General features: G+C 42.3%; 1 protein-coding gene across 1 annotated transcript in view; it reads left to right on the top strand.

Annotated features, from left to right (window-relative positions):
* The first annotated feature begins 15,350 nt into the window (after positions 1-15,350).
* LOC142208777 (uncharacterized) overlaps positions 15,351-16,268 on the top strand; it is a 43,434-nt gene continuing 42,516 nt past the window's right edge. Inside the window, exon 1 of the mRNA XM_075277478.1 lies at positions 15,351-15,468. Coding sequence (XP_075133579.1) covers positions 15,375-15,468 — 94 coding nt within the window. The 5' untranslated portion in view covers positions 15,351-15,374. The remainder of the gene's footprint in view (positions 15,469-16,268) is intronic.

Genomic DNA, 16,268 nt, shown 5'->3' with positions numbered 1-16,268 from the left:
TTACTTCCTCTATCTGTGGGTGGGAAGGGCTGAGTCACAGATCCTTCCCCCCTCACCTATACCAAGGAGAGCAGACTCCCTGTCTACTATGGACAATGCACCATCCAACATCTTCTTGGAGACACTGATCAGATTATCTCCACCCATTGTCCTCACTAGTTAGAGGTATTTGCATACAATGTGCTAACACACTAGACCCCAATCAGCCAACTACACATTGATGTATATAACAGGTTAGAGAATACATTCCACATGAAATATATATTACACATGGCCTATAGTATAGACTCTAACCATCCCGTGACAGAAGCGATTCTGCACATGACACATGTCCACCCGCAGCTTACAGCACCAGAACAGATGATATGTGCAAGGTCCAGGTGTCGGACACAGACAGATAGGTCTGTGGATAGGTCATCAATATGAAATTTCATTTGGGGCCTGTCGACCCCTTTAACTGATTCCTCCTATGTGAACATATAAAAATAAAATATATACCTGAGAAAGGTTCTCCTTTAAGGCAGGATCAGGTAAGCCAGTGGAAATGTCAGCAGCTGACATGCTATACTGTAATATTATGTAAGTTTTATTGCCACACTTTAGTAAATAGGCACCAATTACTTTGTGCACATATTGGACATTTGTATTTGCACAGATTCCGATAGCCTCCTGTACACAATGAAAGTCTTTCTTTCGCCTGGCTTGCTGCCTTCATTTTTGCCTCTGACCAACAGTCTGAATCTCAGGGACAGATGAGGGAATAATAAGTACACCAAAAATATTTGTGTTCACTTTTCTTGTGCTGTGACATCTTATGCTGTGACATAACATGACCTTTTTGTTCACGGTGTCCTATATCTTCTCAATGGGTCTTTCCCCTGTGCAGTGACATCAGTTTGTGCTGCTAATAGTTAAAGTGACTCCATCACCTCCCCCAATAATATTCAGTCACCACCACAGTGACAAATATCATTCCCAGAGCAGTAGCTATAGGAGGTGCAGAAGTAGCAATTGCTACCAGGCCCTGGAACCACGGGGGACCCAAAGGCCTCTCCACAACTCCATAGTACAATGCAAGTGGTGTCTCCAGTGCAAAATATGTAATGGGATCCTCCTTCCCAATGTGCGATCTATAATACTGGTGCCTTCTTATGTTGTGAAGAGACCTTTGGTCCTCCTGATTCAAGATTTACCTCTGATCATACTTTTTTTTTTTTTTTTTCTTTTTTTTTTTTTGGGGTGGGTGGGGGGGGATTAATCTTAAGCAAATAAGTGCACTGGAGCCCTGGAGCACTGCTCTTGTCACTCAAGCAATGTAAGTCATAACAGTGGGATCATAAACTCTGGCTGCATTGGGTAGCACAAGCAGGAGGTAGTAGCATACCCCCCAACATTCAAAGGACAGCAAGAGAGACAGAATGTGTGACGCATTAAGCATGCTGTCGCAAGATTAGCTCCACCACCCTATTCTAAATTGACTCCACCCATTCCCATCCATTTCTCCGTTTGCTTCCCATACAGTACAATGCTCCTACAGCCACCATAATATTATATGCCCCCACATTATAATGTTCTTCTCAAATTGACCCCACAGAATAAAATCTCTCTTCTGGTGAACTGTTAAATATTATGTTTACAATATTCTCTAGCAGACATGGGGTTAAACTCTACTGACATCATACACTTCTATATTCTGGGAACATGAGTGCGGTTAGAGTACACCATTTTAGAAACCTGCTTACATAGCAATAAGATGGAAGGTAACACCCCCTCTCATGAATATAAATTAGTAAGAAATACACATGTCTGGGTCTGTCTTTGGGAAGACCAGGGTGGGTGGTCCAGGCACATGGTAATCCATGGACGCCGTGTCCAACCCAAGTCCCCCATCCACCAACCAGATGACAAGCATGAACCAGCTGTAACTACATTATATCCAGATGAAGAAACCTAACTTCTCTGAAGATGTAAGCTATTGACATTGACTGATATATCTCTGTTATTTTGGACATTTTTCCTGTTCCTGTGTTTTCCTTCAAGATATTAATAAACCTCTACACTGATTCATAACAAGCTGACTCTTCCTATCGTGATAAGGCCTATAACACGTGGTCAGAAGTTTTCACCGGAAATACAAGATATTTAACTTGCACCCACAGTTTAATATCCCCCTCAAGCTGCTTTAATTTAAAGTCCCCCTCCAGCTGCCCCAGATTAATGTTCCCCTCCAGCTGCTCCAAGTTTAATACCCTCCTTCAGTTGCCCTCGGTTTAATACTCCCTCTATCTTTCCCATTTTAATGTCCTTTTGCATCTGCCCCCCAGTTTAATGTCCCTATTCATCTGCCAAAGTTTAACATAAAAAACCACTGATACTCCCCTCTCCTCACTCCCCTGCTGCGCACTCTGCAGTCTCTTGTCCCGCAATGTTCAGGCAGCTGCAGGCGCGATCTGAGTGACATCATCACAGCGCGCCTACAGCTCCTTTAGCGGGAGCACAAAGGGGGCACAGTGGTGAGATAGGGGCTGTCCGCTCCTGCTTCACCACTGTATTAAGCTCATCTGTGTCCTCTCTGGACAAAGATGAGTTGAATCCAGGGCTTACGTCCCACCGACCGGGACTGTGGAACACGACCCTGAATCCGAGACTGTCCCGCTGAATCTGGGGACGGTTGGGAGGTATGTAGTAGGGGCCTGAATAGCAAGAGCACTGCTCCAGGGAGATGAAAGCCCGCCCCCAGTGCACCTACTGCCTCATTTGCACAAGACTTCAAAGTTGTTTATCTTAAAATCTACAAAAATGACCTCCATTACAGTGGTATAATGTTGTGTTAGGGGCCATTCACACGGCCATTCACACGGTAAATGCGACGCTAAATAGCGCGGCGCAAACGCGGTGTATACGCTACCGTAACGCGGCGCTACGTGCCAAAATAAGCACATAATGCGCACCGCGTTACTCCGTGTGAATGGCCCCTAATACTGTAATGTGCTGTAACACAGGGGTGACAGGTGAATATTCTTGGGGGAGGTGGTAGACTCACTCCCTTTAAGTAGTTAGAAAGGTCGCAAAAAGAGTGGAGGGAAGGGGAGCCATCTGTTCTAAAAAGGTTTTACACCATTTCTCCTGATCCAAAGCTTTGATCAGATTGGATCAACTTCAACAACAAAACTTCTATACCTCTACATAGGAGTATTCTTTTTCTGTAACAAGGCATCTAAACCCTTTCTGAAACTGTCATCTCTGACTGCTGAGACTGTTGCCTGAGGCTGGCTATTCTCCTGACATAGGGAGCGCCCCTTGTCTATTCACAGGAATTTATATGGAACATATGTAGTTGTACTGGTTTATCATATCTCCCCTTAACCCTTTAACATCACAGGTTAGTTTGGACACCCAGGTCCTTCTCCACCAGTGACTCTCTCACCTTTATTCCTCCTAGGACATATGTTGCATGCAGATTATTTTTCCCAGATGCATAATTTTATATTTGTAAATTTTAACCCCTTATTTGCCATGTGGATGTCCAAACACTTAGGCTGTATTCACACAGAGTAACGCCAGGCGTTTTTTGTGTGTTTTTTGCACATAGCGCCGCGTTTACGCCGCGTGCCCAGCACTGAACCCTGGGGTACACCATTTATAACAGAGGAGAGAGCCCAGCACTGAACCCTGGGTACACCACTTATAACAGAGGAGAGAGCCCAGCACTGAACCCTGGGGTACACCATTTATAACAGAGGAGAGAGCCCAGCACTGAACCCTGGGGTACACAACTTATAACAGAGGAGAGAGCCCAGCACTGAACCCTGGGGTACACCACTTATAACAGAGGAGAGAGCCCAGCACTGAACCCTGGGGTACACCATTTATAACAGAGGAGAGAGCCCAGCACTGAACCCTGGGGTACACAACTTATAACAGAGGAGAGAGCCCAGCACTGAACCCTGGGGTACACAACTTATAACAGAGGAGAGAGCCCAGCACTGAACCCTGGGGTACACCACTTATAACAGAGGAGAGAGCCCAGCACTGAACCCTGGGGTACACCATTTATAACAGAGGAGAGAGCCCAGCACTGAACCCTGGGGTACACAACTTATAACAGAGGAGAGAGCCCAGCACTGAACCCTGGGGTACACCATTTATAACAGAGAACACAGCACTGAACCCTGGGTACACACTTATAGGAGAGAATCATGTTGTCGCCCACCTGTAAGGCTCTATAGCAATCCTTTAGAAGCCATCAGTGGCATTCTTGTCAGATTTGACAGGAGGAATAAGAGCTGCGATATCCACAGAGGGGCCAGGCAGACACCAGTAACTCAGTGGGATGTACTGGATGACATTAGTATCTATCAGTGGAGTGCTGCATGTCCAGAGCAGAACAATGGTAGCAATATGAGCAGCATAAAATAATACGGCTACTACACTGACTAGTAGACCTGCCGGGATATGTTTAGGGGTCACTCCACTCTGAAAATGCCAGGAAAAAGTTTCATCAACTTATTGCAGCCTCTGCTTCCATCTCCTATAAAACAGACTAATGTAAACCATTTTTAGTGTAGTTCGCCATCTATAAATGACGGCACAGAGCTCTATCACAGATCTCCAGGCAGCCATGACAGTCCACCTCTGGGGCTCCCAGCAAACCTCAGACTATCCTCCAATTGTCCACAGCGGAGACGAAGCAATAGTCAGTGTAATATTACATTACCAGTTATAGAAATAAAGCTTTGCTCCTTAGAGGCCGATTGTCTGTTTGAAAAAAGGATTAGCTACGCAGACATATAATAAGATGTAATCGCCATAATACCAAATAATGAATCTATAAAACAATAAAAATCTCCTTTACTAGGTATTCCACACCACAAATGTGCCGTCTTCCATTATGTAACGTTGTCTTCCTCAGCTCTGATACTCAAAAACAAGTCTCTTTTTGCAGCCGGCCATTCACCTGGTATCCATATATTTACAACACTGCTGTAAAGAAATTGGTTGCTCATCTTATCATAAAGTGAAATCATTCTTCTAACTGGTCCCAATTAATAGTAAAACATTTTTGCAAATAAAAATAATTCTATTTTTTGAAGATTTTCTCTATAACCATCTTAGTGGTACAGTCTTATGTCTTGATCGGCTGTCAATGGATACAACCATGAATGCAGAGAAGAAACTTTCTATGGTCTGCTACTTGTAAGAAACCCAGCCAAGATATAAGCCTTGTAGTGTTTATGCAAATTAGGGTATACAAGCTAAGTGGGCGGTAACACTATATGACATACCCCGCCCCCAGATAATCCGCAGTGTTATAGCCCACTTGTCCATAGACCCTAATGTGCATCAAAATAATAAAACATGTCATTGGGCTTTTCAGATCTGGTGACAAATCTTCTTTAAATTACTTTGACTCTGATATAAAAGACATTTAATATTTAACCCTTTATATGATTTATAGATGCCTTATGTCCCTTCATTCTTTATAATATACAACTTCTCACACTGGTGGACGCATAAGATTATCATGTAGTAATCGATGGATTTAGACTTTGGTCTATTGTTTTCACAGAAGTGTTATTGAGAGAACATGAGATACACGTACAGTGTGATATAGCATAGTCCCATATCCATAGCATATAACTAACCACCTGGGGACGGGTAGAGAAAGAGCAGCTATTGTATAATCTTCCACCCCCAGCATCCGTCTTGGAAGTATGACAGTAACATCACAAGAAGACAAGAACAAGCAGAGAAGTAAAGAATCAGCTACATAACCAGTTCTATCACTTTGCTCTGCTCGGGACTGAGTCTTCAGAAACCTACAACAAGCTCTATAGGAATCTACAGAGGGGAGCAAAAAGTCATTTTTATATAAAGCCATTTGCAGTTTTGCTTTTCAAGGGGTTATGTCATGGCCAATATTTATCCTTTATCCATAGGATAGAGGTTAAATTGGTGATTGGTGGGGGTCTGACTGCTGAGACCCCCACAGATACTGAGAACGTGAGGTATTGTGAATGCAGCTGAGATGAAGGCAGCCAAACCCTTTGTGAATGCATATATGCCCTCACTCCTATTTACTTCAATAGATACATCAGAGATACCCTAGAGGCAACTGTCCATTCTTGTGAACCTTTGGTAGAATATAGGGCTGTGCCCCATAGAGCCCTGATCTGAACTTCATCCAGTCTGTATGGGATAACATGAAAAGACAGAAGGATTGGAGGAAGCCTACATCAGCGACAGGCTGATCAGAAGGGCCAGCTCTGTCCTGGGGGGCCCACTGGACCCAGTACAGGTGGTGGGTGACGACAGAAGGACACTGTCCGTGGTGAGCTCCATGCTGGAGAATAAATCCCACCCCATGTATGAGACCTTCATGGCACTTGGCAGCACTGTCAGTGACCGCCTGCTTCACCCCAAGTGTGAGAAGGAGCTATTGGAGGTCAGGCTACATAATCTACATCAGACCAAGCGAAGAGAGAGAGAGAAATGATCCTAAAGTCTTCTTTTCTTCAGCTGCTATGATTCCTAGTATTTTTCTCCTATCTGCTATTCTGAGCTTATGTGTGTCTCCTTCTGTAATATATTACTGTTATTATCCTGTATCCATATTATCTCATGCTGCTGTAACACACTGAAATTTCCCCATGATGGGTCTATTAAAGGATTATCTTATCTTATCTTGCATCCACAGAAGATCTGTGCTTAGTTCTCAAAGATGGCGGGAACAACCTCCCTGCCCAGTTCCTTCAAAAACTCTATAGACAACCATTACCAGTACGTATCATTATCTCAGATGTAGATGGCCATACAGATAAAATTGTCCAGAATATTGATCCAAGATATAAAACTGCAGGCGAGCTACCAACTAAAATCTTTCATTTCTGACATGGAGAAGGTATTATCATGGTCAAATAAACTGTGTATCTGTAATCTTTATATACCTCTATTCCTCCTGCTACATATCTGAGAGCTGTCACTACTGTATATTACCTGCAGGATGGAAGGTGCTGCAATATACAACCTTGTGCCCTGGTGTATGCGCCTCCGCCTGGGCTTTTCAGTGATAGTGACTATCCTCATATCCTTGAATCTTATATAATGTGTGTCATTGCGGCTTCGCTATATGGATAGCAAAATTGTGGCTTGGACTCCCATGTTGGTCTGAGAAGTTATACAGTTTATTGCTTTCTCAAAGATTGTAATATTCACTTAAAGAGACAATGTCATTGTAACCCAGTATATCAACTCAGGCCTGCAGATAGATAAGTTAGGGTGTTTTCTCCTTTGTGAAGATATTGCCATTTTACCAATATGCATATGAGCTCTTTGGAGCCATGAGGGTGTTGTCCCTTGCCTGTTTGGGACAGTGAGGGCTTTGCCCCTTGTCCCTTTGGAACAATGGCACCATTCTTGTTGCCTAAAGAGCTCAATTGCATATTTGCAAGAGCAGCAATATCTCAGCAGTAATTCAAAAGGGGAAAGCGCTGTTTTATTCAGGTGCCCCTAACCTATCTATTCGCAGGGCTGGGTTGCTATGCCGGATTCTGCAAACAAATACCAACACAAGGCACTACAAATGGCAGATTCACCATAAACATATGAAAACAATGTCAAAAGACAGAATCACCATAAAAATATCAAATTTTATTAAAGTTATAAAAACATAACATGAAAAGAAAAAAAAAAACAAAAAAAAAAAACAGGGGGTTGGACCCGATGGCCCTTGAGGTCCCTTCCAACTCTACCATAAGAATAAAGAATAAAGGTATAGAAGCTTGTGAAGAACATACGTTTTTTTTTTGTTTGTTTTTTTAACAAGAATGTTATAAATGACCAAAACTTTCTGTGGGACTACAGAGCAAGGTGCAACAAGTCAGGAAATGCATATGGATGGCTACAAAAACTCAACCTGCATTCTAGAATGGTGCATACAAAAGTGCTACAAGTCAGCCAAACAATGTAATAGATGTGAACATAAGCTCCAAAAGATCCTATTAAAATTGAAAGTGCATATTATATGTACCTACCACATGGAGTCGTGGTAAGTAGCTGATGATATTTTATTATTCTGAAAGTTATCATGTCAGTTTTTTGGTTTCCAACGGGGGTTGGGGTGCCCCAACTATAATGCTGAAATGAGCATCAGATTAAAGTAAACATATTAGTCCGATGTGAGTTTCATAGATTATTGCTATGTTCTTACTCCAGACAGTGAGTGACCATGAAATAGCCTTCCCTCACAATATATTCCTCCTGTGCCTTCAGAAAACACCACATACAGGACACAGACATAGGAATCCATTACAGAACTGGAAATTGACCCCTTGTACATCTTTATGGACTTTCTGTGATTTTCTCCCATATTTGTTAGGGATTACTGTGATGTTTCATGTTTCTGTATTTCCATATACAGGGTAATAAGAAGAACCCTGCTCTCCAAAGGTGACTAATGCTATTATCTCCTGGACCACCAAGAAAATACCAATCTTGTGGTTCCTATAACTCCACATACAGGGGAGATATTGTGCAGACAGGAGAAACATTTTGGACGTTTCTTAATCTTCACCACCTTTGTAGATATCCCATGACCAGACCATTCTCCCTCGTTCATGACTGGACTGATCTCCCTGTAACTGAGGATGACAGCCGGGCTCTTAGCAGTCACTGTACAGCCGATCTGGGTTCTCCACCAAGCCGCAGTTCTTGTAGTTCCCCAATATCTGCCAATCACATGAGCACCAGGCTGGTATGAAGGTGCAGCATGGTGGCTTCCATAGCTCTATACACATTGGTAATGCTGGGTCGGTAATGAACTATCCTTGCCTTCTGCTATTAGAGCCCGGCTGTCATCTGCAGTTCTGAACATACCAGTACATCCTTGTCCAAACGCATATACTCAATGGGTGGTGAGCAATGGGTTAAAGAGTTGCCATTGTCTAAGAGACACCTGTAGAATTAATAATATATTTATGAGTTGCGCACTTTGTCTCCTGTTGGGATCCAAGTTAAATAAGTCTGGTATTTTTTTCACTGCTCATATAATTCTCCTGTATAGTCATTGGACGCCTCGAGACAAAAGGCAATAAAAAGTAAATGTCATATTTACCTCTCAGTCTAGACTTGCCATGTGACGTTACTAACTTTAGCTTTGGCTACATGGCCAACAAATCTAGATTTTGCCCTTTTATAATACAGGACATTTTCATGACTTTTAAGATATTTTACTTTTTTTCTTTTTATTTCTTATGTTGTCCAGTGTTAGAAAGCGTCCAGGAGATAGTTCATACCTTGCTGTTTAATACAAGAAAGTGCCTGATTGATGGGGGTCCGACCTCTGGGTCCTCCACTGATCACAAGACTATGTCCCCTGTATAAATGGAGTGACACTGACTGATAGAGATAGCAGATTGGATAGGCTATCCCTGATACTCCCATAGAGGTGAATGGAGCTGCAGCACATGTGCAACCATTGCTCCATTCAGATGAGTAGATGTTTCAATGGTGGAATCTCCAGAGATCAAAGGGAGTCGGACACCAGAACCCATCCCTCCAGATAGATTTATTGGGGTTATCTGAATGAAATGGTGTTCTCCCCTTATGAACCTCTCCAGAAGGTGCACAGAGCAACATCCGGGAGCAGTAACTGTGACAGACAGACATGTAGTAGGCCATAGCATGAAATACAGGTTTCAGGACCAGGATCAGACTCAGGTTTCAGGGTTCACAGGATGCCTGGCTCAGGTTTTAGGTTGCACAAGATACAGGTAGGACATAGGCTCAGGTTTTGAGGTTCACTACAGAGTTTCGGAGTTTTCATTATGCAGGCTAAGGTTCTGGGGTACACAGCAGGCTCGGGGTATCCAGGACACAGGCAGAACTGGAACCTGGACGCAAGAGTGCAAGAATGCAGAGGAAAGCTCAGGAAATGACAACTGTTATGTGCCAGCATGTAGCAGGTTATAATAGGCAGCACAGATTTCAGGGATCACAAGGTCAGACTCATCCAACCGGGCTTCTGTTATACATTCCCCCATAAAACGTTCTGTGGTAATGGTTTTGCAGGAAACATTTTTGGGATATGGATAGGGTTACTAGACCTTCCCCAGGTGACTTTTTTATTTTAGAAAATAGAACAATTCCCGTGTGGCAAAAGACTTGTATCTGATTCTGAAGTGACATCAGCTGTGGATGGAGGACCAGAGAACAGGTCGGGGGACAGGACCGGAGCAGAGTAAATGATGGACAAAGGTCTAGAAGTGATACCTGAGAATACAAACTTTTTGAAAAACTCTCATATCATTTTCTTATGTAAAAGTATCTGCTTGTCAGATATACATTGTTATTATACACATTCTGTATGTAATATTCAGACACAAGCAAATATACCCAGAATTACATCAAAGCAGATCCACCATGTTATTTTCATCTTGTTTCACCTTATATATGGAGTATTTCCAGATTGAAAGAAGTTACAAGATATTTTTTCCATTCCAACTGACCTAGCATTAGTGAGCGGGTTTGCCCACATTATATGTCATGGCCACACCCGTGGTCCTGCTGGGACATCTGCATGTACATAACAGGCCCCTAACTGAGGAACAAGATAATGGGGGAGATTTATGACAACTGACATTATCCACACCGGTCTTCATAACCCATTCCCATTGAATGTGATGAAGTGCCCATCTCCTCATAAATGAGGCGCACTCTCCTCTGGCCATGGCCTTAGTTTTACCTGTCTATACTACACATCACATGCCGGAGTGTAAAATCCTTTACACCAAATACACCAGAAGCCCCTGATGGGCCCCACTGACTTATTATAGGGTCCTTAACAGATCAAATACTACTAAACCTGGTGGGGCTGATGTCACCGCCTCCTGCACCCCCTCATTATGCCCCCTTTTTGTGAAAGTGGTGAGGACGGCACAAAACTTGACTTTTTATACCTTGTAAGCCAGAAAACTGGCCCAATGTGCTTAAATAGTTGATATCTTTATTTCTGGTGAATTTTGCAGGTTGAAATCGCGTGCACGTAAAATCTCAGAAAATATAAAGTTATGAATTCATTTGCAAAGACAGCAGGAAATATGGCGTGCTTAGTTGTGTAACATCCTGGTGACAATGCTGTCCAAGTTAAACAAATATGTTCCTTCTTCAATGGGTAATAAAATCTATCTGAATAGACAATGGGTGCTCCTGAAGAAGCCAAAATCAGTTATGATGTCTGGACAAATATTCCGTGTGCACAGTAAATATCAAATGTCACATGTTACGTTTATGTGACTTCTCCGAAATGCAAGTACAAAAAAAAAAGGGCCCTAAAATTTAAAGGGATCCTGACACCATGTACAATCACATATGGAGCAGACATATCTCCCCTTTCAATTGTATCTGTAACCCATCTATTCTAATCTGTGGCGCTGCTGTCCATGGTCCTGGTCTCCAGCACTACTCTGTACAATGAGATGTTATACTATTTCATTATGGCCATGGCCTTAGCTTTACCTGTCTATACTACAAATCACATGCTGGAGGGTAAAATCCTTTACACCAAAACCACCAGAAGCCCCTGATGGGCCCCTCTGACTTATTATAGGGTCCTTTGAGTTTTGTCATTTTGATTGGAAAAATCATGTCGCATACACATGTGACGGCCCAACATCAGCGAATTATTCTCTTGTCCTAAAGTATAGGCCATGCTAATGTGAAGTGAATGATGCCGGCGCTCACCAGGTACATCATTCACTTTACTCAGCTTCAGAACCAGGGGAGTAACTTAAGATTCACAGGCCCTGGAGCAAAAACTTAAGTTGGGCTCCCCTGCACAACCTGCAGCCACGTCCCATCTGTACATTATAACAGGGTTTATATTTCACTTTTTTCTCTCTCTGGGATCAGAATGCCATGGAGGTTTATCCAGGCCTAGTATGTTGTGGGGTCCCAGCTGCGGCCACTGCAACCCCTATAGTTATATCAGTGTCCAGAATGGGTCCCCTAGTTGGTTATGTGATCTCAGACTGATCAGATGGAAGTTCCTTGTTTCTATCTTAGTTTATGAGAGTTTAACGTCCAGGCTCTCAAAGACTTACATAGAAAGAGTAAATTGGTAGGTCAGTCTGTGATCACATGACCAGCTGGGTTACACGTCCTGGACGCTCATAGCTGTGACTGGGACCTTCTCCCCACAGGTCACACAGGGGGGCAGGATAAACTTTCCCATTCTGTATCTGAATAACGTTGAACAAAGCATTATATAACCAGAAGTCACTTAACCTTCAGAGATATTAATTTGTCCATTTAGAAAGCAGAAGTGATTGTGAATTCATTGTATCTGCTTTGTTGTAAATAAAAGTTATAGCAGGGGCAGGGGAGAGGCTCCAGCAACACCCAAAAAGACAATGCAGGGGGGGGGGGGAGGGGGAGGAAAACCCCCTTAAAGACTTCAGTCTCAAGTGAAACCGATTCAATGTAATATCACAACATACTAGCAAAACCCTTCACAACACTACCACGGGGTAGCCACACATAGTCACACATAGGATGGCATTGGTGACACTATACCACAATCCAATATTGTACTGAAAAGCTAGTTATCCGGGGGTGACATATTAGGACATGTCCAGCCAAGAAGAATGGCAAGGACGGACCCATCTATACATGGCCAGGCTGAATCTACCCCAGATGGTGTTTATAATGTATCAAACTTTTTTCGAAGAACTTGGCTCGTAAGAACTTTTCAGAATTTGCCAACAGTTATTTAACTTGGACATTGTACAAAAAAGGATGTCACCAGTGAAAAAAATCTAGGGCACTTCCGTGACTGAGGCTCTTGGATGGGTATAAAAAGGGGGAACAGCGGGCACCAAGCTACCAGCTGCATTGGACCAATTCAGGTAATATCATTTTACCAACTATTGGTTTATTTTCTATGTAGGCTAGGTCATATTAGATGCTATTCCACTGAATTATTATTGCTGCATTATACTCTGCCAGAATATAACCTCTCCTTATGTCTTCTTTAGCATTACTATATATTATGCGGCACATCCATCCTAAGGCTGAGGTGACATCTGAGCTCTGACATTTCAGCCTTCAGCACAGATGTGAATAGAGCCCTAGGTGGTGCTGAAACGTGTCAGAATTGCAGGAAGCAGAATTTCAGTGAATAATTTACAGTTTTAGCCAAAATTACAACTAATTTGTCCCATATTAGGGGAGGTTCACAATACCATTATTAAAGTCTGTTGCTTTTATCCGTCATAGGATGAAGACAATGGACATCAATGGTGGGATTCAGATGGAGCCCCCTCCCTCCCTCCCTCTGGTGTCCATCTACTTTCTTCTAACAGGTTTTTTACTTTTATGGGTGAAGAATAAAGTCCGGCATGCAAGGCTTTCTTTCTTCCCTTCTAAGAGTAAATAAGCAGGATGGAAGAAAGCTTAGATGTTATTTACATTAGAGTCAATGGTAACAGACACATAGATGGGGGGGCTCTGTCTCCGTCTATTTCACACTTCCTAAGACAGATTAGAGAAACTGACTTTTATAACAGGACCGTGAAAGTCGCCTTAAGGGGAATAAGTAGAGAATATTCTAACAATAATACATTTTATTCATATAGCGCCACCATAGCCTGCAGCGCTGTACAAATTGTAGGGTACAAGTACAGACAAGAAGATACATTACCAAATCAATTCACACAGTGGTACTGAGGGCCCTGCTCACAAGAGCTTACAATCTATGAGATAGAAGGGGACACAAGAGGTAGCAAATGACTTATTATTTAGAGGAAATTTACTACCAGCAAACCCTCTTGTAAATCCCCTGCAGCTGTAGGGGCCGCACATAGTGCACACTCCTTGTAATTTTACTGCTGAGAAATTCTACTCTTATTCCATATGCCAATGAGCTGTTGTGTGCAGCAGGGCAGGGTCGTATATACAGCGCCCCCTGGAGGTGTCACCATGGCCTTGGTGCACAGAACTACTCGTTGGCTTATGAAATAAATTTGAACTTCTCAGTGTGAACATGGCTGTGATGTTGTGACTCTCTATATTCCTTCTTCTTTAGTGTGACTTTCTATAGTAAAATATCCTGAAACAGATGATAGTTTTCCCCTTCTCCCCTGGAGCAGATACGTAGGCAGACACTTGCTGTATTTGTAGCTCATTTCTTAGCTTTGCATAGGGTGGGAGAGAATCAGCAGAGACATCTCAGTATTATTATTAGAGGAGCCAAGTAAGTGACAGCTGCAGCTCACAACGAACATGTGTTATAGTAATATTATATATATGGGACAATAGCTCTTCTCCAGAAGAAGGGAACACTGTGACACTGACTTACCTAACAGCCATGTGAATATCACCTTATGGCTGAAGCCCAACTTTAAGGAAATGCAGCTTTATTTCTTGTAGATTTTGCTGTGGTTGTTTGAGACAAAGTCAATGATGGCTTCAAAAGGAATGGGAACTCTATAGGAAGTGCTTATGCTTCTACCTTCTGCTTAATCTACTCCTGACTTTGGCTCAAAAAAATGCAGCAAAATCTGCAAAATAAAGAATGCTGCGTTTCCACAACGTGGGGCCTCGGCCTATAAGAGGATTTTTCCTTTTGGCTGAGAGCTATTATGTGAAGTTCCCCTGACTTCCTTGAGAAGTCCACGCTTCATTGAGACATGCAGTCAGTAAGTCTATATCCGCGGCTTCTCAATCTGAAATACTGTGATACCTAGTTCAGGACCTGAGGCTGGAGAATCCCGGTCTTATGCCGTCACCTCAGGCCCTGCACTAAGTATAACACAGGGGAGGGAATTTGCTCTGTACACCAGTCCTAACCAAGTCCTCAGCCGGTGCAATGTGCACCTGAATTATTAAGACTTTCCAGGATATTAATATTTCAGGGCACTCCAGTGTGAAAGAATTGAAATCTACACCAGTCAGGAACTGGGAATTTATTAAGACTGGCAAGACTCAATAAAGGTCTCACCCATGTGCCAGAATAGTAATCTATGCCAGCCTGGACCTGATGTAGATTTCCTATATAACTCACCAGTTTAGTCTTGTGTGATAATGAATTTGTTGAGCCGAGGCATCTCTGGCCCATCTTAGTCTCTGCCATATTCTTCCCATTTTCATGCAAAGTGTCAAGTGAAGCAGAGAAAGAAGATAAAGGTAAAAAAAAGGGGGAATGTGCTAAAACTATTCTCATCTATACAAGTTTTGTGACTTGATAGCAAATTCCCTCCAACGCCTCTATAGTATTTAGTATGTAGTAGACAATGTTAACACTTAAGTCACTGTATGTAATGCAAAGACAATGTGTTTTACTGTTTTCTAGTGCTGCTGACTCCTACCAAACACATAGAATGAGTTTCCTGTGGACCTTCCTCTTGTTGGCTTTGGCCACAGGTTCAGTCTATTCATCTAACTGTAATTTACCAGCAAACTCTTTGCAGTCAGGTAAGCTTAGCAGTCATCACCAGCTTTCCTCTTGGCTGGACATATCCAGATATTGTGACACAAGATAACCAACTTTGCAAGACAATATTGTTTGTTAGCTAATGATGGAAAATGAATTTGATGCATCTTTAGACTGTCTACTAGAAGTTTATATTATCTATAAACAACAAAAACATGGCGTAAGTGGAGAGCGGATTACACTAATCCTAAGTACAACAAGTGTTGTCTCCTAAATACGAAGACTCTGATATAAATAGCGTTCCCTAACACCAAGACAGACATAGATATAGGAGGCCGAAAAGGAGAATGGCACTCCAAATGTATCCAATAAATACAGAATGTTATTGGACATAATAAAAATTGACAATTGACACAAAAACTATACAAAATGATGTCAGAAAACGGACAGAGACCAGTTAATGTAGTAACATAATATCTGTAATGTAAAGCCAAATATGTAACCTGCCATAAATAGCATTCATACAATCCTAATAGATAGAAATACTGTAGACTATACAGCCAATACTAATATAAGCATCAATGAAGATGTCTGCAGTATATACATAAAGAGTAACAAGTGCTAACACATAAATAATAGAATAGAGTGCAGGTGTATAAATAAGCTGAAGCAGCCGTATCCAGCCATATAATGATGTGGTAACAGACACATAATGCAGTATAGGTAGTGAAACAAATCAGTCACACAGACCCATAAAGATGGAGGTGAAATCTTAGTCTCTGTAATAGTCCTCTTATTTTTCAGTATATCAGCATAGATCTGATTCTGCCGCCTCTGCTTA

Source organism: Leptodactylus fuscus, chromosome 6 (assembly GCF_031893055.1).
Source record: "Leptodactylus fuscus isolate aLepFus1 chromosome 6, aLepFus1.hap2, whole genome shotgun sequence".
Lineage (NCBI taxonomy): Eukaryota > Metazoa > Chordata > Amphibia > Anura > Leptodactylidae > Leptodactylus > Leptodactylus fuscus.
This window is presented reverse-complemented; position numbering and strand designations above follow the sequence as displayed.